This window comes from Theobroma umbraticum, unplaced genomic scaffold (genome assembly GCF_002168275.2).
Source record: "Theobroma umbraticum cultivar Fairchild unplaced genomic scaffold, ASM216827v3 scaffold_95.0, whole genome shotgun sequence".
Lineage (NCBI taxonomy): Eukaryota > Viridiplantae > Streptophyta > Magnoliopsida > Malvales > Malvaceae > Theobroma > Theobroma umbraticum.
The window spans coordinates 9,734,596-9,756,534 of record NW_018397257.1 but is presented as its reverse complement, the minus strand read 5'-3'; the positions used below and the strand labels follow the sequence as shown (position 1 = coordinate 9,756,534).

The window sequence follows — 21,939 nt, the reverse complement described above, 5'->3', positions numbered from 1 at the left end:
GGAAGTGTCATCCTTGGTGGGATTCCTGTGCCTACCAGCATCCTCTTATATAACAGGGCAGACTTTTAGCATCGATGGGGGCATGTCAGTGAATGCCTTCTTCTACCATGAGACCTTACTCGGGAAGAACAGCCAGGCTAATTCCCTTTCTTGAAATGGGGCATAAGGCTTTGCCCAAGAAACAAAACAAGAAAAATAAGAAATGAAGCATTTGGCACCTCAGCTACAGCTTCCTAGTTGTTGCTTGTCTTTCTCCTTCTTTTCCCTCTTAATCTGCCAGTCTGAGTATGCAGCTGCCCTTGTTTGAATTTGGATTTTCTTTCTGTTGTCTACCATAATGAAACAAAAGCTGCCGCTTCTTTCATTTTGGCTATAATTACTCTTCAGCTATGTATATATATATGTATTGTTGCCATCTGCAGTTAATAATGTCATGATATAAATTAATATTCAATAATTAAAAGGCCTATTAGTACATTGGATAAATAAATCCAAAAAGAAATAAGACTTGAAGTGAAAATTAGTTAATAGAAGAGAAGTAATGTTTTATAAAGGGTAGGCTCATTAATATCTTTAGGATCATAAATATTTATTAATTAATTAAGATATCATTTAATTGATAAATTAATACTTTATTAATTTATATATTAATTAATTAAAAAATCTGAACTGCTGCACTTGTTTGAATTTGGATTTCATTTCTATTGTCTACCAAAATGACACAAAAGCTGCTGCTTCTTGCATTTTGTCTATAATTACTCTTCTACCATGTATATTTTGTTGCGATCTGTAGTTGATAATGCCATGATATAGATTAATATTCAAGAATTAAAAGGCTTATGAGCTCATTGGTTGACTAATTCCAAACAGAAATAAGATATTAAGTGAAAATTAGTTAATTGAAGAGACGAAATGTTATGGAAAGGGTAGGGTCACAATTAGGACATGTGGAACTCTAGTGAATAGACTACAAATTTTAGAAATGATTTTCTCTCTAACTAGCATCAAACATTTATGACTTTTGTATAATATTTTATTTTCATTCGTGAATTCTAATACTTAATTTTTAATTTCATTACTTTATAAAAATATTCTAATTTTATTCATTTTGTCAGTCAACCGTCATCAAAATTGAAAAAAATCTACCACCTTAATATTATGTGGACATCAATATGGATGAATACTGGCATAAATCACAATGATGTGGATGTCTATGTGACAAATATATTCGACCCATAAACACTTGAATTTCCATGCGACAGAATTCACCAATCTGAAAATTGTTGTACCAAAGTTGTTTTCATCTGGAAAATCAGCTATAGTAGAGGCAGTTTTCGTAGGCAATTGATGAAAGAATAAATGGAGTGGTGGCAAAGAAGATAAACATGTTGAAAAAATAATATATTTTATAAGATTCAAATATCTTACCTTGTTAAGATATATTAAGGTATGAGTGTTTTAAATAAGCAAACTCATTATAGACTTATTGCAAAGAAGAAAAAAGAGTGGATTCGCATACACACAAGATTGGACTAAGTTTTGAAAAAATTCAAATTTCTTCTTTTGTGCACAAATATACACGTCGGCTATGTTCAGGTTAATTTTTATACCTTAGCTTTAATTTATTTTTTTTTTAAGCTTTCTCAACCTTTGAATGAATTAGATTCAAAACCTCCCTTGATTTGTTGCAACATTCACTTCATCCTTTGCCTATAAATACAACCTCCCTACCTCAGTTACAACACGCACCAAGCAAGGCTTCTCATACTACTCTCCTATCAAGTTTCTTTGCATACTATTTTTCTATTTTCATTCCTTTCCTACTAGGTTTTATTTTTTGAGAAAAAATCTTTTTACTGTTCCTGCTATCCCTTATTAGTTTGTGTAAACTATAAGTAATTGATTTTTGAATCTTGAAGGATAACTGCTACAATTCTTTTACACAAAGTCGTGTATTCCGAAAAGGTGAAATTACCCTTAAAAACAGTGATACCACACTTCAGACTTTTTACTGTATTTACTTGCTTTATTTTATTTTCATTTCTTTCGTAGGAACTTTTTTCTAACAATATGTTTATGGAATGATGTATTCTTATGAGCCTCTAGTGGAGATAAAGCCTCTCTTTTTCCTTTACCCCATTTGAAATTATGCTTTTGCCCCTTCTATATGCCAAAACAAATACTTTAAAGTACATACAAAGGAATGATTTGGGATGTTAAGATTTGGATTTTTTAAAGTTGGAGTGTTGAAATGTCCATACAAAGGAAAATGTATTGATACATTCTTAGCTAGAAAAACACGATGAAGCAAATAAGACATTTTCTATCGATAAATTCAAGAATGTATCGATAGATTTGAACTAGGATGAACATATCGATACATTGTCCAAATTTATCAATAGATCTAAAACAAGGGGCATTCAGTGGAAAAAGTATCGATAGACTCTCAAATCTATCGATAGATTTCAAGCAAAAAGCATTCTATTTGAAATCTATTGATACTATCGATACATGACTCCATGTATTGATAGATTTGAAGGGAAATCGTGCAAATGTATCAATACATCTATGTATAATTGCAAAAATAAAAAGGGGTCTTAGGCATTCCATTCAATTTAAAACAAAACCCAAACCCTTTTCTCTCTCCACCCTCCAAAACCCTAAGGCTCGAACTTGATTTTTGGCCTCGATTAAAGTGTATTAAAGCTTGGAATGCCACTCTAGATGAAACATTAAGCTTTTTTACCCATTAATTTTCAATTTAATTGATTTAGAATTTTGAAACCCATTCATTTTAACTTGGGTATAATTCCCCTTTGATTTTGCTGGAGATTTAAAACTATGATTTAGGCAATCTAACACTTAAGCTAAGGATTTAAGCCTTTTGAACATAAGATTTGGAACATAGGTTTTATAACAATGAAAAGTTAGAATAAAGCTTATTTTTGAAAAGTTGAAAATTTTTGAAAGGTAGGAAATAAAGCTTATGTTCAAGGGAAAATTGAAGCTATTGACCTATTGGTGGTAGGCAATGGTTGGAGGCTAGAAGTTGAGCTTGGTGGCAAAACAGCACTTTCGACTGTTATTGTGAATGGATTTATTTGTTAAATAAAATGGATGTCATGCATCACGCATTGATTGATGCACTGCCATGGTACAAAAATATTATGTATGTATATAAATGCCTGTGCCTAGATTAATAAATTATATACATATATATATGATATATATGTTGTGTATGTGTGTGCCGTAGTGCAAGCCACATAATGGTCTATAGCGGTGTATGTTTGAGCCTTGACTAGGAAGTTTAGTCAATTATACGGAATGTCTAGGAATAGTTACTCCAGACAATTAACTTCTCGGAGGATTATGAATATTTAATGCCTTGGAAAATCGAGAGCGCTTAGAAATGGTATTGAGCTAGATAGTGTTTGAAATTCATTAAGAATAATCTTTGATGTGAAGTGGTGGATATATGTGATATCAAAGGCATGATGGCCTTGATTGTGGATTTATATTCCGCTCGATGAGGAAAATTTTGGACGTTGATTTGATTTGAGGTTGAGTGGAGTCCTATTCTTGTGACTTTGTTCTCTGCTTGTAGAGATGGTTGTAAGCAGGGAAGGTGGTATTAATCCCGCTTGTGATTCCTGCTTGCAGTGCCTTGATGCCATTCGTTGAGTACTCCGAATGATGACTTTAATTCTTCGCCAATAGTTTTGGCATTAAGCGTGATCTGTTCTCCACCGCATGTTTCGACTCCAAGCGTGATTTGACCTTACTCCCATTGCTTCGACATGCGCATGATTTAATGCTCCGCCAATGACTTAAACTTGAACGTGATTTGACTCTGCTGATTGGCTACCATGCATGATTTTATTATGTCCAAGAATAATCACTCTATGATTATGATTTGAAATATGAGTGATATGTTATAAGCCTTGAGTAGACAGAGATAAATTTGAATTTGATATGACACATTGGCAACTATGGTGTGCCTATGAAGATTAATCTGTGATGGCTTCATATATAAGCCTAATTTGATATGCACTACTTACGGACATATAGTGGTATACATGTGATTTAAGAAATTTGTGAAAAACTCTTAAGGATGAATGATATGCCCCTAATGTTGGAAATGTTTATTAAAACATTTTGTATGCGTGATGGTGCAATGTGTGTGTGTGTGTGTGTGATTATCTACACTAATATATTTGAGTTATTTACACCTTTTAGTATTATATAACTTACCCCTTTGTTGTACCCTGTGCAGATAAATAGGTTATTGGGCAGTGAGGGGCTAGGGTCGTCTTTTAACAAACTAATTTTGGCATTCGGTAAGTCTCCATTTCAATATATCCACTCTGTTAAGTCTGACTATGGATTTTCCACTTCCGAATTAGTTTTCAACATGTATTGGCGTCATGTCAATATATGTTATTATTGTATTAAGGGTTGTATGACACAAACCAGCTTGTTAGCCAATATATGGCTTGTGTAGGTTCAGAAATATGTATAAACTATGTGCTAATGTCACGGATCCCACATCAATAAGAGATGAGGTGAGTTTTTGGTATATAAATATGGGTCTTCCACCACTTATTAGGCATGCCTTTTGGATTGAGAATGTGGATCTGTGATTTATAAGCTTACTTAAGCTCTATTTTTAGAATTTAAAATCGTATGAAGTTGGGCTTAAGTTTCGACTTGTGATAAATGGTATCAAAGCAAACTCAAATATTCACTAATGTGGGCCACTATAAGAGATACAAGGATCGAGGTAGACCTGAACTAGCGTAAGAGTCTTTCTCCTCAACGGGTAAAGAGGTTGGGCTTAAGTTTCGGTTTGTGACAAGTGAAATCAAAATAAACTCAAATATTCATTAATGTGGGCCCCCATGAAAGATACAAGGATAAAAATAGACCCAAACTATATTAAAGATGTTTCTCCGAGCCCTCCCATTATACTGGTGGGATCCAGAAGTATCTTTTTGCCTAGGGAGTTTACCGAAGAAACTTGCCTTCGCAAGCTTCTTTGGAAAGTCCCATCATCAGGGCTTATGCTCGTATTCAGAATATTTCTATATGCCATGACATTTACAAATGCAACCATGGTACATGATGCATTATAAATTCAATGTTCGTTTCTTATCTTTCACAAAATTTACTATTTTTTATTTGTCTGCATATTTTTTATGATCAAATATTTTACATTTATTTATTGTTCTATTTTTATTCTGTTAGGTATTTTGCTATGTAAGTACTTAATTCATTTATTTATATGAAATTTTCCAAAACGATTTTTTTTAGACCAAGTATTTTTATCTTATCTGTAATTATTATTGCATATGTATTTTATCCATTTTTTTGTATTATTGTGATTAACAAATTTATTGATATCATTAATTCTTTATTCCTTTTGTTTGTATATTTTGATTAATTAGTATTAAACATGTATGATTTTATTTATAATTAAGAATATCGAAATTCTGAATTAAGACCCTCCCATTGTACTGGTGGAGTCTTAATCGAGATCCCTAACCTAAGAAAATTCACTCAGAATTGCTACTTTTCGCGTTCCAACATCCCATCATCGGTCTAATTTATATAGTTTATGTGAGTTATATTATGGCATTTTATCGACCGAACCTATACACTCTCATAACTGTTAATCCTTAATACTTATTTTATTATTATGATTTTTGCCATTTTCTTTACCTCACTATTTTTAGTACTTAGCTACAACTGTTTACTTTTTGCCTAAATCTATTGTTATAATCATTCTACCCTAGCATTATATACATGTATGTTTTACTTAATCTATCCTTTTTGTGAATAAATATTTTTTTATTTTTTATATATTTTATCTTTTATGACCAAATAAATCTTATTTATTATATTTTTTGCTTGCTTACTCTATTTTCTTGTGATTAAGTATATATATTTTTAAAAACTCATTTTTTTCCTACTTAGCCTATCCTTTCTTAAAACTAAATATTTCATTGTGTGGTATATTTTTCATCTGTTTAACTCATTTTTCTACAACTAAGCATTTTTCCTATTGTTTCTTATTTAAATTATTTCCTTTTAGTACTAAATTGCTCTTAATTTTTTTATAACTTTCTACCCAAACCTATTATCATTCGTTTGTTTTTTATATTTTACCTACCTAAACATTTATGGCTAAATATTTATCTACCTTTTTTCCACCTTTCTATTTATCATTATTATTATTATATTTTTTTTACTTTTTTCTTTAATTCTTAATCTAATAATATTTTACATGTATATTTTTACGTAACTAATAAAATGTAAACAAGTTCAAACATATAAAAAGAAAGTGAAAAGAGTCCATACCAAATAGGTATAAGTAAGCTCAAGAAATTTGTTAGCACTAGCGTGAGCTAGCGGCGGCCCGATCTGTTGGCCCACTTCCAAAGGCGGACACTTGAAAAAAATATGGGCCTATTTATAAACCCAGCCCTCTCTTCTCTTTCTTACTCTTTTCTTTTCTTTTTTTTTTTTTGGCACTTTCCTCTTTCACTTTCTCCCCCTTTTCTCTACGTTTTTTCTTCTCCCCTTTCTTCAGCCACTTATGCTTCCTTTTCTTTCCCTTCACCAGATCTTCTTCTCACCATGGTTGCAGCCTCCATCCTTCCTCTTTCACTCTCAACGCCGTCCAAACCAGGCTCCCCTCTCTTCACCGCCGATTTCTCTCTCTCTTTCTCCTCATTCGCCGGCCCTTTCCTCTCTCTTTTCCACTCTTCTGCCAGTCACCACAAAGCCCCGACCTCCCTCCTATCCGGCGACAAGCAGCTCTTTTCCTCTCTTTTTTTTTGGTTTTTTTCTCTCTGTTTGCAATCCGATCTTCCTTTTTAAAATCTTAAGGCTCCTGGCCGAAGAAATCCCGGGCAGGTGGTGTTTAGAGGAGCTGGAATGATGGCCATAGGCCTGAAAAGCACTAACCGTGGGAGAGGGGCAACCGTGTTCTCTTTTTCTTTTTTTATTTATTTATTATTATTAAAAAAGATATTTATAATTATTAATTAAGTTTATTATCAATTTTTTTAATATATATAAATTTTGATATATTAATATATATAATTAATTTGATTTTTTGAATGGATTGGTTCAAAAATTTTAAAATCAAGAACTGATAAAAAATTAATTAGATCAAATATTTTGGATCAATTAGATCAAATTATTTTACCTAAATTGTATTTATTTGATTAAATAATTGATCTGGCTTAGTTGGCTCATCCCTACAAGTAGTATAATTATAAATTAAGTGATTGGTGCAAATACTTTCCTCGGGTGATAATTTTTCATATGATTTTTGTCAAACATTTATATAAACAATAAAAACTTGACCAATGGTTGGTTAATTATTCTGCTATATTCCTTAAACATGGATGAAAAAGAAAATCAACTACCTCCCTAATTGTTGACGAATTAGTAATGCCTTATGTTATTAAATAGTTATGAAGGAGAGCTAATGGAAAGCAAGGTCTAATGGCTATAGCACGATGGGATGTAGGATGAGAAAGAATTAATGTAGAATTATGCTTTTCCATTCATTGTGACTACCGTGTGGAACCAAAACCAGTTAGTGCTGTCCTTTCCCTCCATTTAATTTCCTATTAAATCTTTTGAACCAATGGCATCTGTGGGAAGGCAACTATGTGGCATGCATAACATATCTCAACTGCAAGCAGATAAAGGATAAGGCAGAGAGAGAAGTAAGAATGGCTGAAGCAGATAGCTCTAGCAAGGATAACAGATGGAGTCTTCATGGCATGACTGCACTTGTTACTGGTGGAACCAAAGGAATCGGGTTCTTTTTCTCTCTTCCCCCTCTCTCTCTTTTGATTCTCGGACTTTTTTACCATATGCTGACTGTTTTTGTCCTTTACCTGCTGTTTGACTGACACCAAGTACTGCAATCAGGCATGCTATCGTAGAGGAACTAGCGGGACTAGGAGCAAGATTTCATACATGCTCCCGAACCGAAACGGAGCTCAACAAGTGCTTACTTGAATGGCAAGCAAAGGGCTTCCAAGTTACTGGTTCAGTCTGTGATGTTTCGTCGAAGGCCCAAAGGGAAAAGCTGATTAACACTGCCTCCTCTGTATTCAATGGGAAACTTAACATCCTGGTGATTATCATCATCCGCTTTCCTACTTCCTTCCAAAATTACTGGCTTTCATAATTTCTTGAATTTTGGCTAATTTGAGATTCGTGGTTCTGATGTTTGGTATGACTGCAGATAAACAATGTGGGAACCGCTGTTGCAAAGCCGGTTTCAGAGGAAACGGCTGAAGAAGTTTCATTTCTCATGGGTACCAATTTTGAGTCAGCTCATAACTTGAGCCTACTTGCACATCCTCTTTTGAAAGCTTCAGGGGAAGGAAGCATTGTGCTTCTCTCTTCAATTGCTGGCCTAATGCCAGTAAGAACTGCGGCTACATATGGAGCAACCAAAGGTAACTCTCTTGCCTAATATACTACCTCTACTGCAAGTATATATACACAAATCCATTTCGAAATTGAAGATTTGACCTTAAATTTTTTTCCATTTCCTCGAATCTCATGTCATCTGTTTCAGGGGCCATGAACCAGCTTGCAAAACACTTGGCATGTGAGTGGGCGGGAGATAATATTAGGGTTAATGCTGTTGCACCTTCGCTGATTAGAACTCCCCTTGCTAAACGTGTAAGTAACTTTTCCTATGCTTATTAGCATTGATTATAATTGAACTTAGCCAGCACGAATATCGCCCAACATAAAATAAAAGTGATTTGTTTAGAAAAAAGATGAACATGTGGGATCACTTTACCACAATGAGAAGAACTTAGAAAAATATTATTTAGCAGAAGAGGCAACAGGCCAACCTAACATTAACAAACCAAATGCTACATTGTCCTTGCTAGAAAACTGGGAAAGCTTCGTCAGAGCATAGTTTGCTCCACATTCTCCAATTCTGAAAGAGCTGATTACGATTGTTCTCCGTTCTCCTTTGCAGAATTTTTATGATGAAAAAGCACTAGAGGCTATCATCACTAAGACTCCAATGGGACGCATCGGAGAGCCAAAGGAAGTCTCATCATTGGTGGCATTCCTCTGCCTGCCTGCAGCTTCTTATATAACAGGGCAGATCATTTACGTCGATGGAGGGATCACACTGAACGGCCTCTTCTTCCCATCAAACATAGCTTGAAAAGAAATTGCACACCACCCACCCCACTTCGCAATTTGTTATGCATAAGACTCTTTATAATAAGACGCTTTTCAACTAGACATATCATGGGTCAGATAAGGCGTGAGCCTGAAAAGGCTAGCTCAACTATGAGCCTGAACTTTGTTTTTATGCCCAACATATCTGTAACTTTGATTCTCTATAAACCATATTTACATATTTTGAGCTTTGTTGAAACGGCCAACCAAATCTAAATGGTTCCTTGCAAAATGATTCCACACTTATTTCACAGGACAAGCTCGTCAATCTTCTTTTAACTTAATAAATATGTTTTTTGAATTAAAATAACAAGTACTATTAAAATCTATTTAATTTTTCATTAATATAAAATCTTTCATAAGAGATATGAGTTTAAAGATAAATACAGGACAAAATAAATCATGTCACAAATTTCACATCAATAAAAATATAAACAATAAAAACTTGTGATAATCAAGAGTGGACTTATTTTCATGAGAGCAGTGTCATATTTATTTATTATATTATTTATTTAAAAATTTTATATATTTAATAATACTAATGAACTCATTATTTTTTTTACAATTTGTAAGTAGTGTCAAAAAGTGAATTTTATTAAAAAATCTATATATTAATAATATTTAAATATTATTTAAAAAATAAATTTATCAAAAAATAATTTATATTTTAATATTTAAATATTACATGAAAAGATAAAATATTTTTCTTCTATAATTTAAGATTTTATTAGAAAAGTCAAAACTTAAACTTCTTTTTCTTTTCAAAAGTTCAAGTCCTACTCAGGAGATCTGAAATTTTCTCTTCTCAATCCTTTGATTGTGTTTTTCACTATCTCAAAGTAACTCAACTAGACTTTAATGGTAAATAATCTTTAATCAAAATTAAGTTTTAAATATTTTATGTCTAAATATTTTTAATTAATTGAATAGTTTGAGTTTATAATTATAATCTAGTTAATAGAAAATAATATTGCCTTTCAAATAATATATTAAAAGTATAAATTTATTTATTTATTTTGTAGATATTGATTATTTGATTTTTTATTTAATTTTATGTGGTTTTTGGATGTTTATATTTAGTTTTGATTAATAAATTAAAAACTATCATATTATTTTTTATTTTAGAAAAGTGTTCTTCCACATAAAAGGAGCAAAATACAAAAGTAATGGAAACAAAACACCCCCTTCAACTGTATCTTCACCCAAAAAACAAGAGAGTGGAATATTTATCCATTTTTAACTTTTACCATGAGAAAAATTACGGTATCTTCACTTCACCTAACTTATTGAGTTTGATAATTTACTATATAAGATCATATTTTATTTAATTCTAATATTATTAGATGTATTTATAGTGTTTTTACTGATATTATCATGCAACGTTTTTAAAATATAAAAAATGATAGTGAACAATTATAGGTTTTTTTTATATGTTTTTATTTTAAAATATTAAATTAAAACTTTTAATTTATAAATTTTAATATATTATTATTTTTTAATTATGACATCATTGAGAAAAATTTATAGATTTACTCCTGGTGACCATGGCACCTACCTTCCCTCTTAAATTAATTTCTTCCGGTAACCAAATCACCTAATTACTTACCAAACCAAAACTTGATGATTTTGATAAAAGGGGGGCCTCATCTTTCTGTGGGCAACGGAGGGGGAACTCAGCTGATGTGTTCCTTGAAAGAGATCATTCGGCTATGGCACATGTTCCACCATCTTTGAGGACAACATGGATGATGCTGTCTAAGTGAAGAAAGCGACTACAATGACGTGGAAACTTGTAATTCTTCAACTAGTTTCACTGGACGGAATAGAGTGAGAAGGACTAAAGTTGAAAACTCCGAATAATGTTAATTTGACAAATCCTGGAAGGATTAAGAATAATTAGGAAAGGAAACCTGACCGAAACCAGAGAAACTTTGTAACATTAATTCACACGCAAAGCAAACAAAGATCACAAGTCTAATCCCTGGATTGTGCGATTTTGAGGGTTTATTGCCTCGAAACAAATCTCTAAATCAGGAATTGATTACATCTGGTTGATTGGGAGCGGCGTTAGATATACAAGCAATCCAAACTCTGAACAGCCCAGAGTGCTTTAGTTTAAAAGAACGTAAGCATCGTGAGACCTAGTACATTTGCCTTTGTGACACACATAAAAGCAAAGTGAGAGAAAGAAAAATACTCAAAGTGGACATTATTAACAAAAGTCCATTCACACGTCGTCTGTTCCTTACAAGAATTCAATTCCCCCTTTGGTGTATAAGAAAAAAGAAACCAACGACTAGTGGAAGAGGATACCCTCTGAAAATTCATTTCCCACGACATAAACGTATTAAAATAAGAACCTGTAGACAAATCAATCGAGCAAATTAATATTGTTGGTGTTGAAATATTCAATCCCATGACGATAACTCGAGAAACACTCGTGCCATTCATCGATCAATGTGCAGTGCCGAAGCCACGTTGAAGCTGAGCTATACCATACTAAGGTAAGACTGATCAGACAATCAATTTGATAGAGTTTGGTTCCAATAAATATATTCTCCAAACAATATTTCAAACGTAATGAAGAAGTTTTTTTTTGGCTTCAAATATGTAATTGATTAATGATAAGCTGAATCCATTTTAATATTACATCTATGTTTTAAAATTAATCTTGGTGTACAGTCATATCACTTTCTCAAGAAAATCAATAACATCCCTTTCGGGTACAAAGAAACTCTCATTGGGATTCGCTCTTCGGCAAAATATATTTACTTGAACTAAGTAATGGAGGCTTAGGTTTAGTCCTAAGCTCCATATATGCAAGTTCACTTCTCTCAGAAAAAGTGTATTATATATGTAGTCAGTATTATTTTTGTCAATAAGACGGTTCAGGGTAGCACTTTAAGCTGCCTTTTTTTTTTCCTTTTTCCATGTTCTTCTTCAGAGTGATTGTACTTTATGAAACAAATTGTCATAACTAGTATCAAAAATGATCTAAATGCTTTAATTTTCCATGACCTTTAAACTCCAACAATTTTTTTTTTCCTTTTAAGGAGAAAGCCCCTAAAATCCTCCAATTCCCTGAACTTAAGTTCCCTGTTCTAGGCTGGCAGATACAACCTGCAACCAAACTTAGGTGTCAACTGCAAAACCCCTCTTCCTAGACTTATACAGCCACAGTCCCGCCCTTTTTTTGGCATGCTGTGGGTTATGTCACAGGTGCCAAATGTAATCTAAACCATGCCCTGAAATCTACGCCTACATGCAATCTGCCCAACATGCACAAAACTATTCTCACCACGTACCACCTCCCCCACCACCAAATTTCCCTTACCTCGAAGTTCTTTCTTTCTAAACCAAACACCCTCTCTCTCTCACAGTCACACGCACACACCTGCCCTCTTTTTCCGCTTCCCCCCCTACGTGTTCATGATCTTCTCTCCACGTACCCCTCTCTCCCTTCCCACCTCACCTCCCCAATCCTTTCAACCCTGTTAGCCACGCGTCACTTCCTTTACGCCCCAAGAGAAGTCTCTCGTTTTCTTCGACACCCCTTTACGTGGGACGATACAGGAATACACTCCCTTTCTTTCCTCATTTCGTGGCCCTGTTTCCTACTAACGGAAAAGAAGGAATTTCGCTTCTTCTGTATCATTTTTTTTTTTAATGGAGAAGAGAGTTTGGTAGGGTTTCAATTTCACGGAGAAGAAGATGGACGTGAAACCAAAACCAACCTAACCAAACATTCCGCATTTGGATTTGTTTAAACTCTTTTTTGTTAAAGGTTTTTCTCTTCCCCTAGTTGTCTACTCTGTCCCTGGACCTCAATTTTCCTTTTTTTTTTTATTTTTTTTCACTCCCAGAAATCACGTGGCAACCTTTCCGCCTTTTTTTCCAATGTGTCGACTTCATGCAACCCCTGCTCCCCCTGCTACTACTTCCAATTTTGCGTGCCAGCTTAACTTTACACGTGTACCTTTGTCTACAGGTTACCTCACCTGTGGCCCCCATTATCCCGTACTGTCCTCTCTGTCAGTTCACACGTTGTCCAATCTTACTCCCCCACGTGTCCTGCAGAATCCAGTTCGTGTGATTATGTTGCTGCCCACCTGACAATATGCTCCCCTCCCCTCTCATAATTTGTACGGTAAAAGGTTTAAAAGCGGCTCGGGTTCCTCCTCCAGTCTCCCTTGCCTGGGGGCCCAAACTGCAAAAATAATAAATTCTGTGGGGCAAATGTTTTAAATTAAAGTCAAGTGATTAATTAACTCATTCGGGTCGGGTCAGACACGCGTTCGAGATTGAGGAGAAGGAGCTCTAGATGTTCTACATAAGCGTCAACTATGTGGACGTCGGGACCCACAAGTCAAATCAGCAACGGATACGTAGACAAATTTGATTGGCCCACGAAAACCTAAGCCGAATAAAGTTGGAATTTCGAGAGGAAAAAAAATCGTGGCTCATTCTCGTATTCCACGATGGAGACACGTGGACAGCAACTCAAAATCGAAAAGAGGAGACTCTTTCTTTTTCCTCTATCTCTCCTCAAAAGCAAGTTCAAAACACAAAAAAGGGCAATTAAAAGAAAAACCAACGTCTTAGGGAAGGACCACATGCGTGTCAGGAAAGGAAGTTCCTCTGATAGCGCTGTTGACAGTTGATTGGGCCACGTAAGAGGGTACGTTATGAGAGCCAACACGTGGTGGATTTGACAGGGAAGGGAGAAGTGAGATCAACGGTGAAGATGAGTTCATTTAGGGAAAAGAGCACTGCGTCACGGTACAAAACAGTACTACCTGATTTCGGCCTGCCCGTGACGGTGATGGGCAGCCTGCCCGTGGCGACCCAAAAAGCAGCTTCCATCCTCCCACTGAAACCGAAAGCCTCTTCCTTTTAAAAGCCTCCCTCAATGGAGCGCGCGAGCGTTCTTGTCCATTTCATTTTCGCATTCGATTTTACGTTGATTTTTTAAAAAAGAAAAGCGTAATTAAGAAAAAAAATTTTCAAGAAAAAGAGGTTTCGAGATTTCTTACCAGAAATTTTGATGATAATCGGGTGGTTTTAATTGTTGTAATGGCGGAGATCTGCTGCGGAATGGTGAGCGAAGGCGAAGCATCAGCTCCGTGCGAGCCAAGCTCTCGTGCAGCCAGGAGACGTAGAATGGAGATAAGACGGATAAAATTCGTCACTGACGTGGCCCCATCAGAGGCTGAGAATGGCCGGAAACGCCAGAAGCTCCAAATTTACACAGCCTCATTGTCTCTAGACTGTGAAAACGCTGTTGACAATTCTGCATCCGATGAAGACGGGAATAAACAAAAGGTAAAAGTTAAAAACGGAAGATCGAAAACGAAAGGAACGATGGTGAAAAGTCACTCGAGCCCTCCCTTTTGTTGCCTCTAACCGATTCAGAGTTCTATCCGAAATTCGGCGTCGCTTCGGTTTGTGGAAGGCGAAGAGACATGGAAGACGCCGTCGCTATTCACCCGTCGTTTCAGCGCCAAGGCCAGGTCTCTGCGGCCACTGGGTTTCACTATTTTGGCGTCTACGATGGCCACGGTTGCTCTCACGTACGAGTCTTGTAATTTAAAAAATTAAAATGAAAAGATCAGTTATTCCTTTTCTTTTATGGGGAAAATTGAAAAGTTTTTTGGCGGTTTTGGTTGTTGCTGTTTGTTAGGTGGCGATGAGATGCAGAGAGCGGTACATGAGCTGGTGAAAGAAGAGTTGCAGGGTGAGGAGGAGGAATGGAAAGGTGCGATGGAGCGTAGCTTCACACGCATGGATAAAGAAGTGATCAAGTGGAACGAGAGCGTGGTTGGAGCTAATTGCCGTTGCGAGTTACAGTCCCCCGAGTGCGATGCTGTTGGATCTACTGCGTTGTCGCTATCGTAACGCCTAATAAGATTATTGTTGCTAACTGCGGTGATTCTAGAGCTGTTTTGTGTCGTAACGGCAAGCCCGTTCCTTTATCGTCTGATCACAAGGTTAGCACTTTAGCTCTCTCTCTCTCGCCGCCCTCCTTTAGCCTGTTTGGTTTCTGGGAAACTGCTCCCAATAAAAGAAAACGGTCTTTCTCTCTCTGTAATCATGTTTTATTAATCATATGATTTAAGGCTAGAGACAAGATAACAGATAGGAATTATTCGAAAATTGCCAATTTTCTTTCTTTTTTCAGTTTCCAATTAACCAAACGACTTCTTTAAGAAACAAGACTTGATTGTGTCCAAAATCACGCCCTTTTCTTTTCTGTGCCCTTTTTGTTTGCCCGTTTTAGTTTCTAGGCTGTTTAACAGCTTAAGAAGCTAAAACGTGGAAGAGTATTTAGGTGCATTAACCTCATGCATACCATGCGGAAACAATGAGCTCTTCTGAATCCAACGGCAGGGATTTATTTAGGCAGTTTCTAATAACGAAGTTTTGAAAAATAAATAATGCTTTTATTAAACCGTAATATGGCAATGTGACTAAAGCTCTTTTGATTCATGTTAACAGCCGGATCGTCCGGATGAGCTGAACCGGATCCAAGAAGCAGGCGGTCGGGTCATTTATTGGGACGGCCCTCGGGTCCTGGGGGTTCTCGCAATGTCTAGAGCTATAGGTAAAAGTTTCAGATTCACTCTCTTAACCACCGGAGCATGATTGCACCATTTCCTTATCGTACGCCGCTTAATTGAAAACATTATCTGCGAACACAGGGGATAACTACTTGAAACCTTACGTGAGCTGTGAGCCGGAGGTCACGATCACGGACCGGACGGCGGAGGATGATTGTTTGATCCTTGCGAGCGATGGTTTATGGGATGTTGTGTCGAATGATACGGCGTGCGGTGTGGCGCGTATGTGTTTGAGGGGGAAGGGTAACCTGCACGCGCCGCCGTGTTCGCTGGCGGAAGGAATGGAACGGGAGGCGGTTTTTGGATCCATAATGGGAGAGATCTCGGACAAGGCTTGCACCGACGCTTCCATGCTGCTGACAAAGCTGGCGCTGGCCAGGCATAGTACAGACAACGTTAGCGTAGTCGTGGTGGATCTAAGGAGAGCCACGTAGGCATTCGGAGTTTCATTCTCTCTCTATCTCTCTCTCTCTCTCTATTCTCCTTTTCTTTTTGGCCTTTCTGAGGTCTAGTTTATGGGGCAGTGAAAAGCTTAGGGTTCTTTTCCTAATTGTATTTTCAGCCCTTTTTTGAAGGAGAAGATTTGGGAGGAGGGGCGAAAATATCAAGTTATGAAAGATAGTGGGGGAAAAATGGGATATTAGAAATACAAAATATAGCAAAAAAAAAAAATGAAACTGAGACTAGCTTTTGTTGGTTGGTTCTTTCTCAAGAAATGAAAATCTTTTATCCGAAATGATAATAGTTTTATTTATTCATATCATTTCATTGAATATGTTGGCCAAATTCTACGAAGATGTGAGGATTGCTTAAAAGATTCATTCAAGGAAAAAATTGGGTATAAATAAGACATGAAATGATGAAAGCAAGCTCTTTCCATTGTATGTATTTGTGTGAGTGGTGAGTTTGGTTTAAAGACAATCAATCAACCACTAAAAAGAATATAAAGGTGTAATCCAGCATGAGAAACCAAGGGCTAGCCCTCTTTTTCCTTTCATTAACGATCAGACAAGAAGCAAAAAGCGAAAGAGTGTTGCAAAAGCAGACAAAACCTTTACTTGCATTAGATGACCTCATTTTCCCCCCTGTTAAAAGAGGGGAATTTCAAAATGAGGCAATGGAACCAAGAATATTTGAGAGTTTGCACTTTAATGAAATAAAAATAATTACTTCGAAGGAAATAAGTTGATATATAATTATCAAAATCGATACTTGCATTTTTAATTTTATCATTTTTTCTAAATTTCTCATCGTTAACCTTAGCCAATAGTAAGAGAGAGAATCGACGCTGTCAGAGTTGACGTCTCAACATTGGTTGCATCGACTATAATAATACGTCACGACATTGTTGCATCGACCAGAAAAGCAAAACACAATAAACAAAAACTCAATAATTATCTAATCAGATCTAATCAATTTAGATTAAATTCAATATTATTGAATCTAATTTGACGAAATTATTTTTTTTCTCAACATGTTAGACTCTTATCTATTTTGCTTGAGATCTAGACATAGCATGCCAAATCAGGATAATTGAACAAATTCATCATTAATTAAGTTATTTCGACAAATAAAACAACTATTATCAATTTTATTAATGATGTTGTATCTTTCGATAGCTTTTTTTCTTCTTCTTCAAACCTGGAGTTTAAAGGATGAGCAAAGAAAGCAATTTAATTAGGGATAAGATGGTGATTATCTAATAATTATAAGATTCATGGTATCCTTAGTTGTAATTACTTTTTCTCAGCGGTTCAAACAATAATTATTCTTGTTCCATTGCCCCATTATGAAATTTCCCCCTTCCATGAATGAGCGATGTTAAGGTTTTTGGTTTGAGCACGTGGTGGGCCGCCTTTATCAATAATATCAAGTTTTTCTTTTGCCCTTTTCTTTTCAAACCAGATACATGTCTTAAAATCAGTATTAATTCTCATTTAAAATAAACATTTAATTAGTCAGCTCTTGTTCGTAATTATAACATGTGTGAATTCATTCATCTCATAAATTTTTATTTTGGTACAATCAATCTCTATAATTTTTAAATAAAAGAAAGTATACATACATTTATCATGTGCTTCTATAATTTAGACCTCGAGTTAAATATTTTTTTCATTGTTTTTCAGGGTATTTTTTTATTTCTTTTAATGATGAATGAATTTTTTTTATTTTCAAAAAAAATAACATAATGTTCAAAAAATTTAAATAAATTTTATTCGTTTATTACCTTCTATAAGACTTCTGTACTTTTATTTTAAAATAAAAAAGTTCTTAAAACTAATGATTGACTTATTATTATTAGTTAAAATGTCATTTATCATTTTACATCTACATGACACTACCGTTGATATTTTTAAATTAATATATTATCATGTCAAATTAACATATCATTTATAAGTAATTATAATATTTTAACATATTATATCAATATTAATTATAATGTGTTAACATGTTAGGTTAACATTACGTGATATATATTAATAAATAATATTTTAATTAAAAATATAAAAATTTATTTAAATTTTTTAAATAATTTAAAGATTTTTTAAAAATATTAAGCTTTTACAAAATAAAATTAACCTCACAAATAAATTTATTTATTTAACCAATATGTTTGAAACCTTAAAATTGGAGAGCATTTGTATAAAAAAGATAAGAGAAGGGGAGAAAGTGTCAAGTCAAAGGATCGAGGAATGGGGCCAAATAAGGATTTGGAAATTATATAAAAGAGATTAGATACTAAAGCAGGGCCAGGAACCTGCCTACGAAACTTAGAAAACACAAAGAATTTTGCACTCCAAAATAATTAAAAAGAAAAACGAAAAAGCCCACCAAAGCCTTCTTTCCTTGCTAGTGAAAAAGTTAGGATTTGTTTGGTGAGAGACATATATTTGATGGAATGGACGTCCATGTACGTCCAATCATCACATGCCAATCAACTTTTCTTTCCAATTATTGGCAAAGAAAAGAGAGACAAGAATTCAGCGTTCACCCACCCAAACAGGGAATAAAGAATCACGAGGACGACCTTCTCCTATTTTTCGTCTAAAGCAATGTTAGTCAGTAGGATCAACTTGCAGGTGTATGTGTGGGTTGGTTTGCCATGAGAATGGCTTTACATCACCCTAACAGATGTTTATTCTTGCACCCTTCTGCGATGGGAATTTCCAGGAAATGCTGCAAGGGTGCAAGTTCTGGCTCCAAGATTTCATCATCTTGAACAATCATGCTTGGCTTCATGCATTGTTTTGCCAAGAAATCAACTTCACAACTAGCCTAGTTCATTTTCTGCTCCTCCAATCCAATTCTGCCGAGTTGCAAGCTACTAGTTCTTAATCAATAACAGACATTTGAGCTGCTAAAACTAAAACTAGACAGTTTGTACCACGCTAAGATTCTAGCTATGATACATGCTAGCAAAGGATATGATATTGATCAAGGGGAAAGGGAACATAGAAGAATTAAGGACCTATATACTTATCATCTTTTGCAGGCCAAACTTCAACACCCTCAGATTCAACAATCCTGCAATGGAAATCCTGTTCATTAAACTATACAAACTAGTTTGTAATTTGACGCTAGGTTTTAGACTGGAAGACCTAGAAATAAACAGAATGTGTGAATAGGCACAGGGAAATAAAATGCTGTGATTCCCACGAAATTATTTAGCCAGGTCCAATTTCCACTGGGTTTGAAAAGTACCAAATGAAGGGGGAAAAGATTATGGTCATTTTATATGCATAATTGACATGAGATCAGAGTCCAGTATAATAAGTGCACAGAGATATCAGATACTCTGAAATCGGAAAAGAAAAAGAAAGTTAAGAATAGGACAGCAACTTCATTCATGCTAGGAACAGAAGGGTCGCAAAATGTCCAAAGAAATCTTTCCAATGATTCCACATTAGCACATGCTGTAAACATGAACAGCAATTAAACACAAAAAGGTGATCGCACAACAAGATGCAGGGACACAATTGAGACCTTTTCCAACATGCCCTTGATCAGGAACCCTCTTCTATGTCAAGCCCTTGAAACTAATTTTCTCCATTATGTTTGCTTGCCATCATCTTCAACTCCATCGTGCTTTAGTGCTTTCAATTTTCTGTAGCCCTTATCAGTACCAAATATCCTGAGAGAATGGTGATCTGCCATAGTCAGTATATGTCATGCCACTTTCTAGACATTGTTGCTACAGATAAAACATTTCAAGTGTGCACCGAACCTAACAGCAAAAATGATATTGTACCCCAAGGATATAATGTCCAGACCCCTCAATTATTATGAAATCAAGCTGGATTGCAAATGAAAACAGAATTGAAATAATAACTATACTTTGTTGCAAAGAGCACACTAAAAATAACAACACAACACCCTGTACCAAGAATTCTAAGTAGGCAATTCATCCACCATATTTCTTGTCAAAATTAAATAGAATACAAGCAAATAATTGACAGGGCAAGCATCTAACATGAAAAGCATCAGATTCAAACTAATTATAACATAAAGAAAGCAAAAGTTTTATGCAGAACATTCTTCAAAGCATCTTGACATCCAAAGTGACAAACTTTAGAATGTGCATCAGCAACTATCAAGTTGGTTTGAAGTTTAAACAACACAAAAAAGTTCCTAGTGATCAAGTGCAAACTATAATTTACAACACTCCTGCCATGTTAACATAATAGGAAGGCAGAGGAGTGTTGGTGGGGGTATTGACAAATATTTCACTTGGTTATGACTTGGAAGTTATAACCCCAGACAGAGACTTGAAAAAAACATTCCATACCAAATATTCCCAGAAAACAGGTGAATTCTTGGTGCAACTATATCCCAAAAGCAGATTCATTCTAAAAGTAGGCGTTTTACCATAAAATGGCAAAAGCTTAATGTATTGAAATGGCTAAGAACAACAGACAAAAGGACAACAAAGTAGATCCATAAAATTCATCTACTTCTCAATGGCACAAATCTAGAGGCAACCACTATAAACTACAATCTGACCATGGAAAACATGCTAACGCTTCAAAGAATAAATGCCTAAAACTCACCAGTCCATGTAAACAAATGTAGAAGAGTAGTTGCCAGATTTCGTATAAAGCAAACGGTGATGATAGTCATGAAAATCAGCACTGTTAAAATGAAGATATGAACAATTACTTCACAGCTGATGGATAAAACATAAACAAGAAACTATATACATTGACTGAAGCAAAGAAACAAGTGAATGCAGAACGCACCCCCCATATACAGGTAAAAAGTTTGAGAGGCTCCATGGAAAATGGTAACCACAATGTGCCTCAACCGTCTCTAGGACTCTAAGAACCATCCACAACCAGAGAGTGATCAGATGTGGGCCAGTGATGGCAGGACCAACAATTGTTGCAAACCCGAGGAACAATATCTCAGCAGGGTGAGCATACTCAGATGTCAGTCCAAATGGTGTAGCGTATCTGTATAATGTATATGATATTAAGTAACCAACAAGCACATGAGAAAGAACCTACGAGGAACAATATTGTTCATAGTTTTAATTAATACCAGTACAAGCACCTAATATTCAGACTTACTCATGATGGACACTGTGCACATGCTTGTAGAGCCATTTTGTATGTAAAATTCGATGTCCCCAGTAAAACACGAAATCCTCCAGGATGAAGTAGAATATTATCTGTGATAGAACCACTTTCCTGCAGAACCAAATAAAGGATCTAGCTAATTAGAGCTCCAAAACAGAGACTTTTATTGCATTCAGGTAAATTTATGGAAGAGATATTTCTCGATAAGTAATATAATTCAAGACTATTATGTCTGAATGGGGTAAAAATGGAGGAAAAAAAGATCTAGCATATAAAGAACCTGAAAATACCAGGATGGCAATGGTAGACTACTTTTCATGCCCATGAATCTAAAAACAGGATAAGAGGCAATCATAAGTGGTAAGTTGACACCAAAATGATACAGAAGCAGGCGGGTGATACATTTTTCCTGAGCAGCAGGGGTGTTGTTTTTTGTCTGCATAGAAACATAAATTAGAAATGAATCTAATTGATTACGAATTCTGCTAGATAAAGACAAAGAAAGGATTTAT

General features: G+C 35.2%; 3 protein-coding genes and 2 pseudogenes across 8 annotated transcripts in view; 4 read left to right on the top strand and 1 right to left on the bottom strand.

Annotated features, from left to right (window-relative positions):
- LOC110412776 (tropinone reductase pseudogene) overlaps nt 1–319 on the top strand; it is a 6,686-nt pseudogene extending 6,367 nt beyond the window's left edge. The window contains exon 3 of the transcript XR_016351015.1: nt 6–319. The product of XR_016351015.1 is annotated as a tropinone reductase pseudogene (transcript). The remainder of the gene's footprint in view (nt 1–5) is intronic.
- Nucleotides 320–6,535: 6,216 nt separating this feature from the next.
- On the top strand, nt 6,536–9,450 carry LOC110412004 (tropinone reductase homolog At2g29150-like). Of its 3 annotated transcripts, XM_089782828.1 has the most exons (7): nt 7,560–7,605; nt 7,716–7,834; nt 7,948–7,967; nt 8,008–8,155; nt 8,267–8,483; nt 8,606–8,712; nt 9,023–9,450. In XM_089782828.1, exons 2-7 carry the CDS (start codon nt 7,781–7,783, stop codon nt 9,215–9,217), a joined length of 741 nt encoding a protein of 246 aa, XP_089638954.1. In that variant the 5' UTR covers nt 7,560–7,605; nt 7,716–7,780; the 3' UTR covers nt 9,218–9,450. The 3 variants fall into 3 exon arrangements, with proteins under 3 accessions (XP_089638953.1, XP_089638954.1, XP_021278079.1); XM_089782827.1 differs by having other exon boundaries at nt 6,536–7,834; XM_021422404.2 differs by having other exon boundaries at nt 7,566–7,605; nt 7,948–8,155.
- Nucleotides 9,451–13,702: 4,252 nt separating this feature from the next.
- On the top strand, nt 13,703–15,937 carry LOC110412726 (protein phosphatase 2C 3-like; annotated as a pseudogene). The gene is made up of 3 exons (XR_016350997.1): nt 13,703–14,804; nt 14,915–15,221; nt 15,730–15,937. The product of XR_016350997.1 is annotated as a protein phosphatase 2C 3-like (transcript).
- LOC149527466 (putative protein phosphatase 2C 24) lies at nt 15,194–16,609 on the top strand. The gene is made up of 3 exons (XM_089782930.1): nt 15,194–15,221; nt 15,730–15,835; nt 15,933–16,609. Exons 2-3 carry the CDS (start codon nt 15,820–15,822, stop codon nt 16,283–16,285), a joined length of 369 nt encoding a protein of 122 aa, XP_089639056.1. The 5' UTR covers nt 15,194–15,221; nt 15,730–15,819; the 3' UTR covers nt 16,286–16,609.
- Nucleotides 16,610–19,672: 3,063 nt separating this feature from the next.
- LOC110412226 (methylsterol monooxygenase 2-2) overlaps nt 19,673–21,939 on the bottom strand; it is a 3,705-nt gene continuing 1,438 nt past the window's right edge. For both annotated transcript variants that reach the window (XM_089782864.1, XM_021422744.2), the window contains 5 exons: nt 21,718–21,863; nt 21,419–21,538; nt 21,089–21,301; nt 20,900–20,980; nt 19,673–19,983 (listed from right to left, as the gene is read on the bottom strand). In XM_089782864.1, the coding sequence (XP_089638990.1) occupies nt 19,902–19,983; nt 20,900–20,980; nt 21,089–21,301; nt 21,419–21,538; nt 21,718–21,863 (642 nt within the window). In that variant the 3' untranslated portion in view covers nt 19,673–19,901. The remainder of the gene's footprint in view (nt 19,984–20,899; nt 20,981–21,088; nt 21,302–21,418; nt 21,539–21,717; nt 21,864–21,939) is intronic.

Coding starts and splice junctions, on each gene's coding strand:
- LOC110412004 (XM_021422404.2), top strand. CDS start 7,746: ATGGCTGAAGCAGATAGCTCTAGCAAGGATAACAGATGGAGTCTTCAT. Junction 8,156..8,266: donor ATGGGAAACTTAACATCCTG/GTGATTATCATC, acceptor GTATGACTGCAG/ATAAACAATGTGGGAACCGC. Junction 8,713..9,022: donor GAACTCCCCTTGCTAAACGT/GTAAGTAACTTT, acceptor TCTCCTTTGCAG/AATTTTTATGATGAAAAAGC.